General features: G+C 45.5%; 1 protein-coding gene across 1 annotated transcript in view; it reads right to left on the bottom strand.

Moving 5' to 3' along the window:
• WTIP (WT1 interacting protein) overlaps positions 1-22,593 on the bottom strand; it is a 78,017-nt gene that overhangs the window by 18,793 nt on the left and 36,631 nt on the right. The window contains exon 3 of the mRNA XM_032195661.1: positions 6,444-6,511. Coding sequence (XP_032051552.1) covers positions 6,444-6,511 — 68 coding nt within the window. The remainder of the gene's footprint in view (positions 1-6,443; positions 6,512-22,593) is intronic.

Genomic DNA, 22,593 nt, shown 5'->3' on the forward strand with positions numbered 1-22,593 from the left:
AACGTGGGCTTTAGCTTTAAAAACTTGTCATCTGGGATTAATTCCTGGGGGAAAATCCAGCTCCTCCTGAAGTCTATGGGAGTTCTGCCACCGGCTTCAGTGGCCGTGTAACTTCTTGATGTGGGCTATACAGCAGTACGGTGAGGTACAATGAGAGGTGAATCCAGACTGCCAGCTCTACACGCTCCTCGGGATGACTGAGATAATTAACTCTAAACTGCACAAGCCAATAAGTATCTGGCTATACCCTAAATATTGTGAAATTTGTATTTAAAGCCCATCTGTAGGTTTAATGCAACACTTCAATTCAGAATACCACAATTAATCATCACTGCTGTCAAATCTGTTCGTAAAATAAAACCTGGACCACTGGTATACTATGAACTGTCAAGAAAAAATAAGGAAAAACAATATTCATAATTTTTTTGGCAGGGAGGGGATGAAGCAAGACACACACAAGTAACAACTTGAACCTCACTCCCTCATGCACGGATTACAGAACATGCTATAATCTGTTTGCCGTTGTTTTCAGGGGTAGTGTTTGGGAGCACAGCAAAGCCCAGCGTTCAGGATGCCTTTCACTGCGTGTGCCGTGGATCTGCCCATGTCTGATTAATGCTATCAGCGTTCTGGAACTTGAAGGCACCTCCTGTCCCAGCCCAGAGGGTCAGTGCCTTGAAACTGCTCACAGACTTCCACACATTTCTGTCTACCAGGACTATTGCAGCAAATCCCTTTCCAAGCTTTGATTCCGTTATTCTGTTAAACACATCAATAAACAAACGTGTCTGTCTGTCCTTTGACTGGAGAATGCATTTTAATAGCGAGTCTCTGAAATGCAACATCCTCATAAGTATCTAGAACTACATTTGCTTTACAATTCCCCTTAGATATGAAATGGATATAAGCTGCAACTTTAATCATTTACCTTTTCAACTGGAGTCTATTTTTTTCTGAGAGAGTCTCACTTAGCAGTGATGGGCTCTCTGGCTAATGCACTAGCCCCAGTGCTCACCTCCCAAGGGGATCTCCAAACATTTATACTTGCTGAGATGGAAAATCAAACCCCTGACTCCAGCTGACACCAGCTTCCACCACTCTAAATAAAAACTATCTTCCTAGGGCCCCAGCGAGTGGGGCGGCCATTTCCCACACTGCCAGGCTTGGAGAACAGCACGTGCACAAACTGAGAAGAATAGCTTCGTTATTATTAATATTTACATTGCAGCCCTGTATGCCAGGGGCCCAAATTAGGGTCAAGGTCTCATTGTATTTGGTGCTACAGGAGATGAAGGTGCAAATCCTGCTCCCAAACGCCCACCACCCAGCTAGTCCTCCATTAGCATCCCGCCCCATTTCCCCCACTGCCCGCGGGCTGCCTGCCCTCCCCTCTGCCACAGCCTCAGCCCTTGCCTCTTCTGGAGGCCGGGGCAGGAGGCACTCAACAACCATCATGAGGGCTGGCCACGCTCAGGGGTAGGAAGGGCAAAAAGCCAACACCCCAAGGCCTGGGGGCTTTCAGCATCCTAAGTCTCTCTTTATGGTTGGCATGTGCAAAACTACATTTTTAGAGCCTTTCGCTTTGAGGATTTATGGGCAAAGTGACAAATCTTCCCCTAGTCCTACTGAAACGGATGAACAGGTTTAGATGAAACTTTCGACAATAAATGACAGCAGAGCTGGCCAGAGGCACAATTCTGGCATGGAGAAATTCAGCCTAAAGGATTAAATTTGGCAAAGTTGTTAAAGAAATGGGAAAATCTTGAAAGGGGAAGTTTTAGATGACCTTAATGCTACGCACTACAGCTTGTGGTGTCTGTAATAGGCTATCTCCATTGCATCTGAGTGTCTTCAGCAGTGCATTTAGCAACATAACTAACATCTGTCACAAGGTTCATTTTTCCTCTCATCTGCTCCCTGGAGGGAAATTCTCTAATTTCTTAACCTCTGCTGGACCCCCACTCAATAATGCTCATTACCTCAAGAGAAAAAGGAAAAGCCTATCAAAAAGTTTAAAAAAAAAAAAAAAAAAAAAAAAAAAAGAGAAATAAAGGCAATAATAGATCTAAGAATTCAGGCTGCTTTGGTGACACTTTTAAAGTCTTTTTTGCCAAGAAAAACAGTAATTTCTTTTAAATTTCTTTACGTGATATTTGAGCATTGAACAGGAAAGACAAATTAAAATTATTGAGCTATTTTTCCTTCACCCTTGATTAGGCAGCAATTTATCAACGAAATGGAACAAGAACATCTGACTGGGATTATTTATTATACAGTAAGGCATTTATTTTTTGTTCACTTCACCAGGAACAGTGTCCTTGTTATGGCTAGTTAGCCATCTGTGTCCTAAAAGCTTTCAGGGAAGGATTAAACGGTCATTTGTTTTATTTCCTTTCATGAAATAACTGTCCTAACAGGGCTGAGAAAAGAGCTGGGTATTGCTGGACTTGCTGCCTTAAGGTGGCGTGAAGACGAGTGACTGCATCTTCCCTCGAGCTAAAGCAAACCAGGGAAAAGTTTTTTATTTTGTTTTCTTCTTTTTTACTGCTCTTTTTATTGTCCAATAACACAATATCACTACCCAAGTGTTCCTACTGGAAATTGCACAGGTTAGGCAATCTCTACACCATGATTAGGCGGAAGTGGAATATCTGGGATTTTTTATTTTTTGTTTTTTAAGTCTGATTCGCTGACCACATTTAGCCAATATGGTTTGGATTTAAGCAGTGACAGAATCTGCAGCTAATCAAGGAACCAGGAGGCTGACAAGTGAAGAAGGCAGAGCAGTGCCATGCCCTCCATCAGTGGTGGTGTCCCATCCCTAATGCATCGATTCGCAGCCCTTCACACAGGAAGGCTGGCACTGTTCTCAGAAGGACGACCACAGCAGTTCCATGTGGCATCTCTTCTCCACCTGCAACTCCACGAGTGTGCCTAAAAACTTCTAGCATTTCTTCCCTGGAAAGAATGAGCAAAATAAGCTGCCTGATTCAGAGAAAGATAATCTGTGCCCTCAGTAAGAGCAAACATGTGGGAAAACTATTTGTTAGAAGAATGTACCTTGCGGCTATTGCCAGAGGTTTTGATGGGTGTATCTGTGCTTTGGATTGCTTTATGGCTCCACAGTGGAAATTGCTCATAATGAATGATAACATCTACATTTCTATAACACCTTTTCCAGAAATTAAAAGCACTTTTCAAAGAAAGGGTCAGACTTGGAATGCTTAACACTAGCAGCTCCTCATGTCACACTTTCACAGACTGATTTTTTTTGAAACAACTTGGTAGACAAAGCTCTCTGGCGCTCACTGTGCTTTAAGTGACAAGTGAGCTCTCCTGAAAAATGTGAGCCGTTTCACCACTGAAACGCAACTGCTTCTAGGGTGGAAAAGACACACCTTGAGTGGGTGGCACCAGCACTGTGCTAAACCTTGAAAGAGACGGTTTAGCCAAGGAGGGTGACCTCTGCTCTTACAGCAGGTGCTGAACACTTCCAAGGATCGGATAACAGCATTTCTGAAGGTCTTGCCTTCAAGGACCATGAATAATACCTCAGTGAATTCAATGTAACACCTTTGGAGAGAAAGAGCTGACCTGAAAGTTAAAGTACCTGGTACCTTCTGTGAGCTACAAAGTACGGTTCTGGAGGCTGCTTCTACAGGAGTTGTTCTGACACAGAGAACATCAGCACTCCAGAAGTAAAATACTGACACACATGGCAAAAATTTAAACTTTTCTAAAAGTTCCAATAAGTAGAAACCCATACATAATATCCATTCTTCCCTAAAAAGTATCTCCATTGGCTGTTTCACAGCGAAAACCAGTTCAGCTTTCTTGCCTTGCCACTGTTCCTGCCCAACTTACTGCAGGGCCACAGCAGGGTGCTGCTTCTTCCCTGTGCCTGGCCCAGCCTCAGGGACATCCCCAGTCCTGCTGGTGGGGTGCTGAGGGAGCACCTGGAGCAAACCCGTGAGACACAGAGCAGTAGCAGGGGGACGGACAGCACTGCCCCATGCTGCCTGCTCCGGGCACAGAGGAGCACGTATATAGGCTCTATATACACGCTGCTGCTATAGGACGGGATGGAGGCTTGCAGGAAAGAGGAGACAGCTCTTTGTGAGGGACCTGTGGAGACAGGGCTACAGGACAACTCCAGAGCCTGTTATAATGCACGGCAGCACCCACAGTTCTGCCTCCTTCTGTGTGCTCTCTTCTTGGCCTGCAAAGCGTGCATGGCAGTGGTCAGAGGCCACAGTGCAAGATTAGCCTAATACATCCAAAAGGAAAAACTTTTTACACAAACTCCTACCCCCGTCTTTGACTTTCCTAACTTCCTACCAGTGTACTGACAAAAAAAAAAAAAAAAAAAGTATGGCATATAAAGCTGCAGTAAGAGTGTTACAATGGAGACTTGGAATTACAATGAAGACTTAAATTCTCAGTTACACAAGAAGCATTTGGCTAACTGCTTTGGATGGAAAACACCTCTTTTTTAGACAGAACTGGGACCTTGTAGTGGCTAGGAACAAAACCTGGGGGCAAGAAGCAGGTAAAATTATTTCCTTTTAAATGCTACTCTGCGGACTTTTCCTCTGACTGCTACGCTTTGAGCTTTCTCAGTCCTCAGGACGCTGAAGTAGGCAAAGGTGTTTGATTTTATTAGAGAAACAAGGCAATTCCTGGTATGCTTGCTATGAGGTCTGCTCAAGGGAAGCTAAAAGAGAATTAATTTACTTTTTGAGAAGCAGCGAGTTTAACACTGGCAGGGATAACATCAGAATTTAATTTATTTTACTGCCTTTTGCTGCAGTCCCTTGGTCTGCTTCTCTCTCATCTCCCTGTGACAATGGGAACCTGCTAAGATGCATCCAAAGGACGCTTGGGCTTAAAAATCGATGCCTGGAATGTCCCAACTGTTCCTCTACTTGCAGAAAATGTATTCTTATCAGGTCCTTAACCTCAGTTTTCTTGAGAAAATCACTGTGTCTCCCTTCAGAAGCCTACTGCAGCACATCTAAGAATTAAACGGTTCCACCCCTTTGTGCCTCCCCCCCCAATTGAATGTTCTCCAAAAAGATGTAGATTTTTAGATTTTTGTCATGTTTAGGCTGAAATTACAAGATAACAGCAACAATCACATCATTCAACCTGGATGAAAGTTTTGGTCATGGGCAAAGTACATTCCAACACAGTAAAAAAAAAAAAAAAAAAAAAAAAAAAAAATCTCAAAGGTTCGAGCCCCTCTATCATACACTCCACCTTTTCTTCCTCTCCCTACACTTCTGCAGAAATGGGGGAAAGAAAGCTGAAAACAGCATGGAAGAACAAATAATTTTCTCTCTTAAAAGCAAACAAAACAGTAACACATTTCAATTATAACACAAAACGTTTCTGCACAAAGTACAATTTGCTCTTCTCAGCAGCCTCCAGCCGTGGTAGGCTGAGAGTAAAGGTAAAACATGTGAAGGCAAATACGGCTTATATTTTAGGACTTTCCATTATTTTTATGGATTGCATTGATGAGAAACGCATTTGTGTACTCTGAACTGCCAGTAACATTTTTGTTGTGGGATATACTTTGAGTCATTCCTTTGCAAAAAGGATGGCCATATTTTCATTAGAAATGGAAAGTTGTTCTGGAAGACCAATGCTTCTAAATGAATGGTATTTCAATAAATAAAGGTGCTGTAAATTCAACATACTGCTTCTCCAATTCATCATCCTATAAGCTAAAATATATCAGTTCAATTCCCAGCCATGCTGTCCCCTTATTCTTAATTATAAATGGTCTGCCACTTATCAAATCATTCTCTGTGTACCGCACAATCCTCACCCTTAATTGCACAAATATTTTATTTTTGGAACAACACAGCTCAGCAACAAGCTCCATTTTTCTTTTCATGACTCAGTCTCTATTAAAGCACACCATTTATAAAAGCTCTGGGCACATGGAGAGAAAATTAGTTGCTCCTCCGTGGCTAACAGTTTTTAGCTAATCACAATGCAGCTCCACATCACTCCTAGCAGAGCAGTGATTAAAACTGCGCCTGCAACAAAGCAACATTGTACACAGCGATGACGTGCTCCAGTCAAAAACGTCTCCCCTCTTGCTGTGATTGGTATTCCCCAGATGTTTGACTTTGAGCTTGGCAGGAGAGCCTTTGTGGCTGCAATTCAAGTCCCAAGCTTGAGCAGCTCCGCTGTGTATTCTCATAATTTACACTTTGTGATGGCTTATGGACAGTTATGTACTTGGTTTCATAGGCACCACTATGGGTCTGATTCCGTCTTCAAGGAGTTAGTGGTAAATGCTCCCCTAATTCTAGCACTGGCAGAAGGATGTCCCAGAAGAGTAAAGCAACTCTCAAAGCAAACAACCCAATATAAAAGAACAATTTGGTCTAAAAGAAAAAAATGAAAATAATGCCAAAAGTCTTACTTACTAGGAAGTCTTCTTCACAGTACACCTTGCCATTGACATTGTAGAACGCTTTTCCTCGTAGTCTTCTCCCTGTTAAAACAGTGTACAGTCAGAATTTTGTACTCTGTTCTGAAACCCAGTTGTTCAGGATGCCAAATAAAAAGCACACCCTGCTGCATGTGTTAGCAAGGCCAGTTCCTGGCTTCTCTACTCCCTGCAACGTCCATCCAAATAAATGAGGATTAGGCTCCTGTCTCCACCCTGCATTCACAAATTCTTAATCAACTAAATATTACTTGTAAGCAAAAATGATGGAACCTAGCTCATTCCAATTCCTGCAAATTTTGAAATCTAAAACCAAGGAAGATTATTCTGGACAAAAGGCTTGTTTGTAAATTGCAACAATTTTCTTAGCAGCTGAAATCACACCTAGCACAGATCCATTGGAATCAGCATCAGTGATGCACTTGTCTCTAAAGGACCACAAACATGGAATAAAGCAAATGGATGAGCCTGTCACCTTTAAAAATATTAATACATTAATCACTGTCACAACAACCACAGCCAGAGCTACCTGTGGTATCAAGGCAATACCATGTGTATATGATGGAGGGAAGGACAGAACATCACACTGAAAACAAGAGATTTCATTTTCAAGCTTGAACATTTTCTATTGCGTTACAGCTGGCTGAACTCTATTGACAATGCTTGTGATCATCATAAACTGATGGCTCCCTTTAGAGTTACGAAATACTCAACAGACTCCAGAGAGTCCCAAAAAAAAAGAATTTAAAAAAGGAACCCAGAAATCACTGAACCCAACCAGATTTTAGATACGGCAGATCAGATCCCTGCCTTACACCGGAGCTGCTACATTGAAGGCAATGAGATTTTATCAGTGTAAAAGCAGTGAGCGAGGATGGAAACCAGAATTACCCTGACTCACCTTATTTCTACTCTGTGTCAGGGTCCCAGTGACCAAAGCTCCAAAATATTTGGGTGTTCTCATGAGCCATTTGCAGCCTTGGCAATCAGATGGCACAGTGCATACTGTGGGCTGCATACCAGCTGCTGATGGCAATGCACACCAACAACACTGCCAGAGATATAGTGCAGGGAAAAGGGAAAAAGACTGTACTTACAGGTCAACAGACAACCTGTCCCAGGTCACTGCTGAAGCTTTTGTTTCACAGAACAAGCTTGGACTTCTCCAAAACAGAGTAGCTGCACCGTACATACCGCCTATCTGTGAAGGGTTCAACTCTCAGGGCCAGCAAGCTGAGCCAGTTGGCCAAGCACAGAGGGGCAGAAGTGCTCTCCATGGTTTCCATAAACAATGTTGAGGAAAATATGATTAATTTTCAGTGTTTAAAAGTGCCTTTTACACGTTGCCACTGTGATCTGATCCTGGGAAACAGTGTGTGGCACAAAAAAGTTGGGATCTGGGCTGATGCTTTTGGGAAATCACATGCTGCATGTGGTTGTCTGGCGGTTTTACTGTCGTGGCAGAGGGAAATGCTTCTTTTGTGTGCACATTCTTGGGCTGTCGATCTCACAGGCTGCTGTCTCCATACTGCTGGTAGGTGGAGTCAGCTCTTGTTTGTCTTTCCAGCTGCCTGGTAGCTCTGGTGGGGACCAGGAGCCCAGTGGCATAGGCAATGCACTCAGACTGTCAATCTGCTCTGAGGCGCTGAGGTAAAACTGGTCCGTGCCATATGTCACAGAAATAAGACACTGGGCCAGGACAGCCCTCAGGGGACCACGGGGCCTCCTTAGGCTGGCACAGGAGCAACCACCTCTAGAACTCCCCTGCTGCTTATCCAGCTGTTCTTAAACCTCTCCCCTGAAAGCTTTGTTACTGCCCTTCCTTGCTCCCTCTTGGTCTTCCTTGCTGACAGCACAGGCTTCTTTCCATAAGTATCTTTACACCCTCCCTATACAGATGCTGAAGAAGCCATTCCCCACTTGACTGCCACATCTCCCAGCTCCCAGCTCTGAGCAGGGCCCTGTATAAAACTGTAAATATGCCTCAGGTGACCTTCAAGTGCTGGTCGGTCCCTGTGAGGACCCGCTCAAAGTTAAACCCAGGTGCACCACCAGCAGCCTTTACCTCAGGTGCCAGCTCCAGCAGGGCAGTACAGATGCCCAGGCCCACCAAGAGTCTCTCAGGTCTCCTCAGCGCCACTGGTTTTTGTGGTGGTGTTGCTGTCCCTCACCACGCCTCTGAGCAGTGCTCGTGCCAGCTGCCGGGCAGTCACGTCCCTGTGGGTCAGTGGAGGCCCAGCAGGCCCGGAACCAGGCAAGGGCACACCTGGCCAGGGAAGGAATCTGCTGCCAGGAAAGAAAACAGGAACTGCTGCCCCGACGCCTTTTCCCAAACAGAAATGAAGGCACTAACAATAAACTAATGTAAAAGGAAGGGAAGGAAGAAAAGGCAAGAGGTCAGAGCAGCTTTTGAAAGGCCATCTGGGCTGTGCCAGACCGGGCCAGGACACGGGGCCTGCCGTCAGGCGGTGGAAGTGAAGCGGCCGCTCCCAGGCCGCAGCCCGGGCTTTGATGTGCTGAGGCAGCTCCTCGCCGTGCCCACACACACTGCCTGCACAGGTGCAGGGCCGGGGCATTCGCTTCAGGTGGTGAAGCTCTGGCCATCACCCTCACCACACACCCATTATGGTTAGAGGCAGCAGAGATAATTAGGGACAAATTGTGAACTCTGCTGCTGGAGGGATCTCTGCAGGAAAGGAATGCCCTCAGCAAGGGCAGGCATCAGCATCTCCTGAGGCATGGCAGAAGGTGAACGAGAACCTGTGTGTCCTGCTTTAGGTCCCAGTGTGCAGACCCTGGCAGCATTCAGGTTGCAGAAGAACCGGGTCCTTCTGTTTCCTTAGCACAGCACTCTTACAGTCAGTGGTCCGAGGCTTCCCTGACCAGGAGGGGGTAGGAAGCCCAGCACCCAAAGCAAACATGACAAAAAGGATGATTTGGACTGGCTCTCAGCGATGCCTGTGTTACCAAATGTGTTTGGCAGCTGACTGCTGGGTGACATGAAACAACCTCACCTCACCCAAGTGCAGCAAAGCTGCGAGTCCCTTCATCAGCCACTGCACAGCTTGTGGGCCACTGCTCACTGATTACACACAGCACAGCGAATCCTCCAACCTGCCAAACACACACACACCCAACCTCCCTTTCCACACAGGCAATGTGGTAAAAAAGTCTGCTTTATATGCTCACAGAGCAGCACCTTTCTAACTGAGAAAAAATATCTTTTTCCAGCTGAAAAAAACAAGCTGCCCATTAGGGAACTGACTTGCCTAAACTCATAAAGAAAGCAAGTAGCTTACTCACATGATAATTACTATTATTAGCAATAATTAATATGATTGACAGGCCTGTTACCTTAGAGGAATTTCATTCAGGGATCGCGCAATAATTATCTCATAAACAAGAAGCTGCAAGTTTATCACACAAACAGCATGGCCTTCACTATTCTGGCTTCTACATACCACATTTTAGAAATAAAGGCAGAAACACACATTCCTGGTGCCCTCCAGAAGCATTTGCTGAACGACAGCGCTGCACACAGCCATGAAGCCGTGTACCAGCGGGTGCAGGGCCTGGTAGGCTGGGACAGCTGCCTGAGCTCCATCAGCCAGGCAACACGGCTTCGTTTCTTGGGGTACTGGAGGAACTCCAGGCCTGGGCAGCACCAGCCTGTTCCATGGAGCTGTAGCCTATTACTGTCAGTCAAGCAGAGATTTCAAGTTTTTTCAAAAAAACTCACATTGTTTTAGGCAACTGAGTCAAGTGCCTGGCCAGCTAGACAAGGTACAGACATCCTGCCCACTGGTGCAGAGAACCTGCTGCTTGCTTTTCCTTGGAATGACTGAGCACAGCCAAGTGCGGGTTACTATTTGCTTTCATAATAGTGAAACAGAAGTCAGAGTTTCTAACAAAACTTGAAGCAACTTGCAGATAGCTCATTATAATAATAATGAGCACTTTTAATGAGCAGCCTAGCAGAGGGTTCACAAGTACTGGGTTTCACAAGCACTGTGCTGCTTTCCTCTTTTAGCTGGATACCCACCTTGGCACATCTGCCCTGTCAGACCAGTTTTCGGCAGCAGCAGGGAAGAGGCTCGATTTTAGACCCGACCTGAGCAGCAGTGGGTCAGCCAGGACCACGCAGGGGGATCACAAGGGTCCAAAGAGGGGGGCAGAACACCACCCAGCCTGCAGCCCAGGCACAGACATCAAACATCAGCTGTTACAGGGAAGCCCTTTTTTAGACTCTTTAGCCTCACTTACTGTAGAAAACAAACCTTATGCACTCAAAGTGACAACACCTGCCCACCAACTAACTTTTAAACTGATACCCAGATGTTGATGAGCTAGAGAGCTCCAGGATAACAAGGGTCCATCACATCAGGCAGAAAGCAGAGATCTTCCCAGTGAAGAAGGAGGTGTTTCATGTAGACACTCTAGTATTTAGTAAAAAGTAAGCCAGAAATGACTCTGTCCCAAGGAATGATCGGTGTTTGCAACCAGGACAACAAACATCCAAAAGAAAGCAATCTTTTTGGAATTTTCTTTCGATACATAAAATCAGAAAAGCTCTAGATTTTTAATAAATATTTTCACGTTTAACCAGTTTTTGAGTTTCCGGTATTTAAATGTGTCTAATAATTTCTTCCTACACAATTTTTATGTCCTGTGTGCTGCATCTAAAAGGACAGAACAGGAGAACTGTTACTTTAGCAAGGGACTCAACCGAAAGATTGGGCTTGCAAAAGGAAAAATGACCCACAGTTGACACATGCTGTCCACAACTATTCTCTCCAGTCTCCACAACACTTCGCTGGGTGGTGAAAACACACCAGCCAGGGAGCCAAGATGGGGTAAAACTTTTTCCAGCAGTTTCAAAAGCTGCTCCAGGCCCTCACAGAACAAAATGTGAATCACACCAGGTTTTACAGTCTCAAGGAGAAGCTCTGAGTGCTGAAAATGTCCCGCTCCTTCCCCAGCAGCGCTGAAAGCATCTTCAAAGCCCTTCTGGCCGCTGCTAGCAGCAGGGGATTTGCCTACGGGGAGGTGAGTTTATCAAGTCACAGCCTTCAGTGGTAGATCTCCAGCCTCACAGGGGATGATGCAACCGAATCAGGGGCCAACCCCCCTCCTTTGTAGAGCAGGAGATAGCCACGTCTCACTGTCACAGCATGGTTATTAGACCTAATTACTGTTTGCAGCATGCTTTGAAGTTGAAAAGTGCCAAGCATTATTATAATATTTTAAGTACTTTGATGATTAAAAACATGCAACTGTTGGGTAATAATCGTGATTTACTAGTATTGTAGTGTAAGCAAGTTCATGTGAGAAGTCTGCATTGTCTCAGTGGCTGACGCTACTTAAAAACAAACAGCTCCCCTCTGACATAATGGGAATGCTGCAGCAGCCTCAGCCTCGCCTCCCAGATAACGCCTGGCGCGTTCCTGAGACTACCAACGTGCTGAAAAAACACACCAGCACGCTTCCTCGCCATCGGGAGCTATGCTGGGGTATTTTAGATACATGTGCCTCTTGTAACTGCATGCTGGAAGGTTTCAGCATTAGGCGGAGGGAACAAAGTGCAAGATGACTAATAATATCCTTTTTATTTCTCATGTTACAGCTGTATGGAACAAGAGGCCTGTATTTTACTCAGAAATGTAATTAAAACCTCCCGGTACGGAGCGCAGTCGAAGAGGTCGGCTGTATTGCTGCTACAGATAAGAAAACTTCCTTCGTTAAAGCAGAGCTAATTAAAAGCCTGAACAGCCAAAGCTATCGCCACGGAATATTATTTGAGTACCTGCCATTCCTGTTTGCTGCAGACATGCCTGGGTAGGTCTGACCACACACGAGCACAGACCTCGCCTCTGCCGCTGCGTCTCCCATGGGGGCACGGCCCCCCCGGGCCCCGCGCAGGCAGCAAGGTGCAAGACCAGGCGGGCGCTGCCCTGCTGCGGCACCTCTCCGCCAGCTGCAGGCACAGCAGCGGCACTGAGGACGTGCTCGAGACCCTGGCACAGCCCAGTGCTGCTCCCAGGAACCCTGGTGAGGATTTCCACACTCTCAAAGTTTTGGTCCACGACTCATGCAGCTTTCCGAGCACGTCAGCCCCTGGCTCTTCATGCCTGACTGACCAACGGATTGTGCGTATCTGTTTTATTTAGCGATGTTAAACATGGACCTAATTGCTTGTTAACAGCTTCAGATGCCATCTCTGCAGCAACTGATGGGACACCAGCATCATTATTGGTCTTATGGTAGCATCCTAAGCGAGCCTCTCAGAGCATTCAGGCAAAGTGAAATGTAAATATAGACGAAGGATTAATACACAACATTTGCTCAAATATTTCACAGCTCCTTAAGAGAGAAGGAAAGTTCCCCCATATTACACCAGAGCCCCATTCAAGTGAAACCAGACTAGTCACAGGTAGCTGAGGCTGAGCAGCGGTTGTGTTTGCTTGCCTGCTGTCCTGCAGCCAGAGCCGCCACTACTTCAGGAAATTCATCACCTCTGGGTCCTATCACAAACTTTGTGCCAGGGCAATTGGTGCCGTGCTATCCGTGCTAGGTGCTGCAGACACCATAATGATAGCACAGGGTGCCACAATGGGGACCTCATCCTTAGCATTACACTGAACTCTCAGGTGCAGATGCTGCAGCTTTTCTTGCCATGCAAGGTGCCAGCCGCTCTCTGAAGAGCATTTGTGCACTCTCTGAAAACACACAACCACTTAGTTTGCCTTCTGGTAGCATCAGACAGATTCAGATTTCAAAAATGCCGGGTTAAAAATTTAGGTATGCATTTTAGCAACTGAGAAGCAAGGACCAAGAGAACCCAAACATTGAAAGGCGAATGCAATATCCAGCATCCGATCTGTTCTCTGTAAACCCTGAGGCCAGAACACTAGTATGTCTGAAAAGCAGAAGCTAAAATTAAAGTCAGAAGCTGACACTTCAAGAGAAATACCAAGTTTTACAAACCTGGAATAAAACCTTGAAAATATTAAAAACCAACAACCCGTTTCTGTTACATCCTCTACCAGTTATCACAGGATAAAACCAATGCTGAATTTCATCCAGGAGAAGTATTTTCTTTCACTAAGTAGAGGAGACTCATCTGTCCAGGAATTAAAGATGTGCCAGAAGAAAACAAAAGCTTCCAACAGTTTTTATTTATTTGTTACCATTTCTCCTTGACTCACATTTGAGTTTGGGCCTGCAGTTCTCCACCCCTCCCTCTGCTTTATGAGGGAGATCTGCACAGGGATTTTCTTTCCTTGGGGTTTCTGCTACTCCACCCACTTGAAAATGGGGAGCACCAAGGCTGCTTTAGCCCCTGGGTAACTGTTAATTACATTTTTCTTCTCCATCTCCTACGGGGGACTCGCACAAAGCCACTGAACAACGTGAGCACAACCTCTCCACACGTAAGGAGAGCCGGGTCTACAGAGCCCCATGCTGGACCTGCGGCCCCAGAAGCGGGGTGCAGCCACAGGGCAGAACCTCTTTGTACTGGGGAAGGAGCCACCGCGCAGAGCTGTGCTCCAACCCCACGCCCTGCAACTGGGGTGGGTGAAATTTCCATCCCCCCCCCCCACCCCCCCCGGTCCCCTCCTCACAATGCTCAGTTGCTCGGGCTTTGTGAAAGGAGGGGTGAATTTCTAGGGCTTTCAGGGTTTTTAAGATAGAAAAAAAAATCAATGCCAAATTCCTCTGAATAGAAGATACTGCGTGTTGGCAGAAGCCACTTTTCACAGACTGCAGCCGTTTGAAATCTGAAACACTAAAAAGTGGCTACTGTGGATGTGCTGTATTCTTCTTTTCAAAGCAATCTGGCACACAATTTTGGTCCCCGTTTCAGGACCCAATCCTGCATTCCTTTCACGCTCAGACTCCCATTGACTTTAAGGAATGCAGGATTGGATCCTAAATGTGTGCTTTACTCACACAATAGCTCCTCATGGTTACGATCTATTGAGAAAGGCACACTTTAAAAACCATTTGGAATTGCAGGCTCATCCACCAGGCCAGAATGCTTGTAAAGATCTTCCATTATTTCGGGAAAAATGCTTGGTGTGTGAATTACACACACACATACATTCACACATTTTTCTGGTTTCAAGCTGCAGGCACAGCTTAGCTTGAGATGCATCAAAATATTTTGAGCTGCCCTGATAGCTAATAAAGAAACCACGTGTAAATTCAGTTTTCAAAAAAAAAAAAGAAAAAAGAAAAAAAAAAAACTCCAGGGAAAAAGCAAACACTAAAGCAAACATATAAGCAGCTGAATCTTTAGGACGGTTTTTCAGAGAACATTTGTAAAGCCTTTAAAGACCTGCACTGGCTAAGACAAAACAGAGTCTTGCACTGTTATTTTTGAGGATGCTGTAGATTGAGTTACGAGGCTATTACGATGCAAATCTCAAATGTACAAGCTTTTTACTTGGCCATAAACACAAAACAGTATACATTGTCCTTTCAGAAGAAAAGGTTTGCTGCTAAAATAGCAGAAGCCCTACGTAAATAACCAACATTCTTTCTGACTGAGGTCACTGACTTGGCCTATTCAATTCCGGGCTAGTCTGGGATTTGACAATCTAAGCAGGGGAGAGGCCCTTTCCTTTTTTTCAAAAGAATGCTGGGATTTTATTTGAAATTTAAACTCTTGCAAACAAAAGGTGGCATCGTATGCTAGAGGCCTATGAAGGTGGAGTACAGGATGTGTATTGTTTTCTCCCTTTACATGGATTCTTTCAGGAAAGAGTATTCAGAGTCTGTGAACAAATTCTAATCAAATATTATCATCAGGTAGGCAGAAATAGTCAGATATGAATTAACAGTTTTAAAAAATTAGGGTACTTAATTTTTAAAACTATGGATCCAGGGCAAGTATAAAAAACTGTGTGATGATTTAAAATAATGTATTTAAAACATCTGTAAAAATCTTAACTGAAAATTCCTCCATAGCCTAAGTTCCTACACCAACTCTTATTTGTATGCTAAAAAATTACCTCGCTGCAAATTAGCTGTGACTGCAAAGTAGCATCCTTTTCCATCCGTCTCAGGTTGGTCTGTCCTGAAGAGGCAGATGGCAGTTCGCAGTTCTTCCTCCTGGCTCCTGTTGCCCAGCTCTTGTCTGGGCACTCACAGAAGCACCCCCTTTGCAGAACACTGACCAATTCCTCTCTGTGCCGCTAACCAGGCTCTGCGCTGCCTGCCGCAGACAGCTATGCTAAGCTGACTTTGCAGCTGGTGTGAACCATCACAGCATCACCGAGTTCATCACAATTTATACAAGCTGCAGACCTGCCCCAAGGTACTATCTTCACCAGAAAGAACTCCTCTCTTTGCTATGCGCTAGCTCCCATGTGGTAAAATCCAGATGAAAACAAGGCACTTTATCACTTTGACATGTTTGTAGCTCAAGGTAAACTCTAGACTCTCTTCTGCAGTTTACCTTAACCTGCCATGATGTCAAAATGAAAAACTTCATTACCTTCTCTTGGATTTTGCCTCATGTCAGCTAGCACGCTGAAGAAAACATCCTTCTATCCAGAAAGCACCTCGCTGCTGCCAAGAAGCCTTGCATTTGTGCTCATCGGTTGGTAACGTGTCTTGCTCTGACCACTGGGCAGCGTTCATCGCCACCAAAGTCAGCAAGCCCAGGACTGGGTGGAGAGGATGTGGAGGTACATTTCTGCCAAACCTAGCTGCATGGCACAAACTGTCAGTCTCCAGCAGGGTTATGTAGATAGATAGCTAACATCTTTTGTTACCTTGCTGGAAAACTCCACCTTTCTTGGCAGGGTATCCACAATCTCTGTGCCATGTTTACTCTACTGTGGAATTCTCTCTTCCTTTCTCTGTCCTCCTCCTCTCCTGTCAGGTTATTTAACCAAAAGGTTACTTAATGCTGCAGGGACTAGAGGATCTCTGACCTTTGGTATTCGGGCAAAGCGTTCCTGTACAGACATATTATAAACTTCATAGATACTTTCAAGCTTCCATATAATTTGCAGAAGTTAAAATTTGGCAGATGTTTCCTTTCTTTCCCCACTTATGTATTTATTCTATCCCATACCACCCATCAATTCCAGGGTTAAGGCATAAATTATTTCCATGGAGCTCTGATAGATGAACTTACATTTAGAAGGAGCTGGTAAAAATGTAAGCCAAGCATGTATTTAAAAACAGAAGTGCAACAGCCTGCACTGATCTAATAGCTATTTTTGGCCTATATGTATTAACTGATACATTAAAATATATTTCTTTATAAGCTAGCGAGCAGACACACTAACAGAGAAATGTAAAATAAAGCTCCAAATGTATGTGAATTAGGATTTTTTTTTAGGGCTGGTCTCACAAATGCAAGTAACATCAAAAACAATTGAAAAGTGACACAGATCACTGGGTAAAAGCCACGAGAGGCCTTCCCACCACCCAACAAGCTAGAAGGGAAAGGGGCATAGCTCTGTCCCCAAGGTAGCTTCCACTGTGGGAAGATTTCGTGGCTCCATCACAGACCCCGCTTGTTATCAACAATGAATTCAACTTTTCCAGCTGCTGCCTGTGAGCCGGGACTTAAAAGAGTACTTGTCTTATCACGCTATCCCAGGGGTCCCAGTGTCAGCCCATTCTATGGCAAAATGCATCCATCACCAAACCCCAGTCTATTCCAGGCCCAGTCTTCCCAGCTCTGCAGGACACAGCCTTCCCGAGCAGCCCTGCTAGCCGCTACCCACAGAACGTGGTGGGTGGTTTTCATTTAAGCTCCTCTAAGAACCACCACAACGGCAGCAGCAAGGATCCCTCCAGCACGGCATCCTGTCTCCAACTCTGGCCAAGAGTGGAAGCTAAATGGGAAAGAGCATTAGAAGCAGGGCTCGCACCGGCTGATGCGTTCCCAAGAATAACCTCTCTGCTTCCAGCTACCAGCACTTAAGGCCTTCCTGCACCGTGGGTTGCATCAGAACTATTATGTTTAATAGCCTCGCTGGACCAATCCTTCTTTAATTTGTCTAATTCCTCTATGAGCTCATTTATACTCCTGGCCTCCACTGTCCCTATGGCAGTGAGTTCCACAATTTCATTATGCATTGTATGAAGCGTTCCCTTTTGTTTGTTTTAAACCTCTGCTGATCTCAGCTTCTGGTGCTTCCTGCAGAACGAGGCAGCCTCTACAGCCACCGCCACCAGACCAGAGAGCAGCGTTGTAAATCAAACCCTGAAACTTCAGTCTTGACCTGCACCCAGCAGTGGACAAGGTGCAGGCCCACAGACACAGCTGGTATTTTTATCTAGTGGCTTTTTGAAGCTCTGCCGAGGTTCTCATTGTACAACACAGAAGTGGACACAGATGTGGAACCAATAGTCCCTGACTCAGAAACTTCTTGCTGCGGGCGAGCTCCCTGCAGGTGTGACTCAGCCACCACGTTCTGCACGGCCTCAAGTTCAGGAACAGTCTTCATGGAGAGTGAACTGCTCAGAGATAATTTCTACAGGAATAGAGCCAAAAGAAGAAGCCACTGTATTCCAGTAAAACTAAATGGAGGGAAAGAAAAAAAAAAAGGCATTTAGTCTCTTCTGCTATCTGGATATTCAGGGCAGGAATCCACCAGACAAACCTGACAACTACCAGAAGTTAGGTGAATGAGGGCACTGCAGACCCCTCACCATTGCCACCTTCTTGCAAGTCCTTATTCGCTTTTTCCTTCCAGTTCAGCCTCAACTAAAAATCATAGCTTAGCCTGCCTCTGGAGCAGGTGATTGGAAATGTGATCAAGAGCTGGTACAACGAAACGAGTCAGACTGCCAAGTATCACCTCTGCACCGAGCGAGCTGCAGCATCACCTTCTCTCCTACCAGTTTATGCATAAAAGTATGCTGAACACAAGGAGTGGACACAGCCCAATCCTGTGGCAACATGCAACAGTGCCTCAAGGGAGATGAGCAATTTCCCTAACCTATCTTCTGAGTTGTCTCAGAGAAACAAGAATGGATTTGCACAGGAACAGTTTACTTTCTTCCTCCCAGTAGCATCGTATGCGTCAGCACCTCGCTGTGAGTAGCATCAAAGGGTGCTGCTGCTGGACCTAAACATGCTGGTAGTGCTTGAGTTACATCCAACACCAATGGCACCCATGTGTTTGTGAAATGAAGCTCACAACGCTCACACTCTCATTCCAAGATGAATCTCTGCAATAACAGGAGATTGTTGAGATCGGCAGTGCCTACAGATGGCATCTTGAGCAACAGCTTACATTCTTTTCCTCATGTGATAAGGGCAGTTCTTCATGTGGAAAAGGGGAACTACATACATTCTGTCTGAGCACCAAAACTGCTAAGCAATCTTAGACAGGTTAGTACTAGACAGTGGGGAAAATTCTAAATACTCTCAGGATGACAAAGCTTTAAAATGTTCTGCCAGTCTTGAAGCACAGTCTTTGGGTTCAGATTACTTAGCAGGAAGTTTGAAAGAACTGGACAGAGAGACAACTCTTCCCTTGTTCACGCTAGTGAATGATTATACTGATGTTAATAATGTTACTCTAGATTTATTCTGTGTAACTTCAAGCAACCCTTGCAACCATCTTAGACATGTTTTGGTGACAATCTAGCATACGTTTCTTTTGATAAAATACAACTGAAAACTATAATTGTACTGAATTACTGAAATGAAGAGGGGCTTGCCCAGCCAATTCAAAATATAATCAGAAAACTACCCTCCCGAACAGCCTGTCCTTGATATTTTGTGGCAGGCTGAGCCCAGTTTCCTGCACAAGGTCACATTAAAACTAAAAGCACAAGCAGATTCCAAGACAGAGAGCTGAATAGGTAGGACTCCTGATAACACACTTGCTTCTTTTGGAACTCAGGTACAATAAAGATATTGTTCCTTTAATGCTTAGATTTCCTTTTAAGAAGTATGTGAGATTTCAGCCAATTCTCCCCAACGATTAGTTCAGGATGAATGTACTTAACTCGGGATTCAGCTGGAAAGAGCCCAAGTAGATGCAATCAATTTTCCACTAAATCCACTTCCTTCCCTGCTTCCTTACCCAGCATGAGACATCAGCTTGCCACTACAGCCAGTGGTGACTATGATGATGAAAACCTCTGCCTTCACCCATGCTTATATCAAACTTAGTTATTCCCTCTTTTGATTTTCCCTGGTTTTCTGTCTTCTTATATCCCATTCACTCACCCAAACCTTGGGCTGGAACACTTGGGTGGAAAAGCAGCTATGGAGCAAACCACAAATGCATTGGTTGCTGTAAGCACCAAGTTATTCATTCAAAACTGCACAGAACCAGCTGTGGAATTCCACTGATAAATGACAACTTTTCCCTTTGCACATCATTTACCCTAAGGTTTTAATGAGCCAGTTCTGTATGCCTACATCTAAGCTGTACTTTCTCCATGTCTAACACCAAATTATCTTCACCATCATCATGTAAACACCACAGTACTTCTGAGATATTAGCCACCGGCCACTTTATTTGAGCCAGCCCCACACACCACTGCCTGAAAAACAACAGGGATGATTTGCTACTAGAACTTTAAAAAGGTAAAAGACATCTTTTCCTTTTTCAAAATCAAGGCTTAGAAAACACAATGTCTGGCTCTCACCTATGTGACTTCTTAAAAGTTTAAGTAGACATCTTCCAACCTCATTTCCCCAGTGTATAAACTCTCCTTTGTTGAATAACTTGCAGAAACAGCAAAAGAAGTCCTGCTGGCTGTGTATTCCTCTAAAAGAGCAGTCTCCAAACTTTTTAGATCATGCTCCCCTATCAGTAAAATTTTTTTGAGCATGCACCCCTAATGTACGTATACTTATTTATAAATTATATGCAAAGGCTATGAAATTGTAAGGTTTTCTTCCTGCAACCCCATGGATCATCTAGCAAATCCCCCGGGGATGCATGCACCCTACTGCTCTGGAAAACACTGGGTTGTTAATCCTGATCCAGCAAATTGTTTCCATAGGTCTGAATTTACACTGCTGCGGTTCCTAACGTCAGGAATCCACTGACTCACTCTAAGCTATTTGCATTATTTCCAGGAAGAGTTTTGCAGGGACCGCAGTTGGAAAAACGACAGGGCAGTGTATCCAGGCAGCCAGCAAGGTAACTGAGGTCCTGTGACTGCATCCCGCCCAACGTTAGGAACATGCCCTACTTGTGATTTTAAATGCACCGATAGACAACCATTTACACACAGCAGACAGTAATCAAAAGTGATTGCTAAATCCATCCACGGTTTTAAATTGGTATTAATCGGATGCCTTCGCTCAGGTACAATTAAAGAGCTGGCAGACCTCCTGTCAGCAGCCACACGCAGGCAAGCTCTGAGTCACCTACACCAAGCCAGCCAGCTGAGCTGGCAGAAGCCAGCAGTAACTGGTGATTTTATTTCTTCTTACAGGAAAAACTTTGTAAGTTTCTTTCCTCAAGTGCTTTACCTATTTCTTGCCTAACTCATCATTCGCTTCTATCGTTATTATCCCAAACAGTGAAAATCCACAGGATTATGGCAAACAGAGCTGAGGCTTTACAGTTTTAGGCAAGAAAAATCAGCCTGGGAAAGGGAGAGAGAAGCAAGCCTGAGGAGGGAACTAGAGCAGGGAGCACTGTGGGAGGCATGCCCTGCAGGAGGCAGGCAGGATGCCGGGGCAGCCAGGAGCCTCTTCCCGAACACGGCCGGGCTGCAGGCGAGGGATGGAAGAAGACGCAGGGGAGGGCAGGGCTAGGGACCAGCCAGGTGAGTCATGGGGGAAGCAGCAATTCGAGCAGGTAAGGATGCGGTTGGCTGGGGCCCTGGGGAAGGAATTCACTTTTTTTTTGGTGCATCAATAAAGGGAGCTTGTGCAGACAAAGCAGCAGGATGGTGCACGAGGCAGCAGGGCGAGCCCTTCCCAGCTCAGATGCCTCCACACCACCGTCACTTCATGCAATGAACAGGCAGAGGGAAGAGAACATTTGTGAGACATGAAACTTGTTCTCACGAGCCTGCTGCTAATGCCATGAGGCAGTGAGCGCTCTCAGGAGACTCTGGACATGATTTCACAAGGCCCCAGTAACCTCACAACCAACCAAGCTTACCGTGGGGTTTGAACGCATCTCAGAGGCCGTGACTCCATCAGCAGCCTCTCCTACACCCTCCTCTCCAGCTCCTCCCAGACTGCACGAGGCAGCAGGAGTACCTGCAAAACCGCTCAGCAGAAATTCCTTTACAAGCACAAACAATGCTTACTACCGCTGGTAGGCTTCCACATCTCTTTAGTTCCATCACACAAATTAAAATTTAAATGCAAACGTGCTGAGCTACACCTTCACCTGTTACTCTGCTCTGTGGGACGTGGCACAGAGAGGTGGGAGCAGCCTTTGCCATTTCAGCTCGGAGGGCTGTCAAGAACAGCAATGTCATGGGCAAAACACTGAAGCACCTGAGCCTCCACAGCCCCAAACAACGGGAGCAATTACTCTGGCCCAGGGCCACAGACCTGTTCCCTGAGTACTAAACAGCCATGGGAAGAAGAGGTCCAGGTCCTCAGGTACTCGCACAGAGCATTTATTAGGAGGTGCTGGCCCCAGCCAGACTGCTTCACCCGCAGCAGCTCACTGATAGCGCAGCGTATCGCCTTGTCTGCTGGCTGCCAAAGCGCACTGGCTGTGCTCAATCAGATACCGGCCCTGCGAGCTGCCAAATGGAGTCAATAATCCTATAAATGGAGGAGCACTGAGTGCAGACTGGCCGTTGGCCATGAGGGAGGCCGTGGTGGGGTTCTGCTTCAGGTTTGTTTTTAGAAAGGAGTTAGTGCACCTAATTCAGTGCTGGGGGACTGAGTTTGCAAGCATGGAGATTTCTTCCTTTTGTGCCAGTTCAACACAGGGCACCCACAGAGAAGCTTCACTCCAGTAAAACAGGAGTTTCTCATTAAAACCATAAATTAAGTCCTTACTATTTCTGGCATTGCATTCATAATTAAGATTACTTGCTTTTTACACAAGAACAGGCTCACCTAGGGAGCACCATCAGTGTGAGTGGAGAAGGCTCCCGATGCTCAGCTGGGAGCTAATGCTGCTGCCCACAAGGGCACTTCGACAGTAACTGAAACTGGA

Source organism: Aythya fuligula, chromosome 12 (assembly GCF_009819795.1).
Source record: "Aythya fuligula isolate bAytFul2 chromosome 12, bAytFul2.pri, whole genome shotgun sequence".
In the NCBI taxonomy this organism is placed as follows: domain Eukaryota; kingdom Metazoa; phylum Chordata; class Aves; order Anseriformes; family Anatidae; genus Aythya; species Aythya fuligula.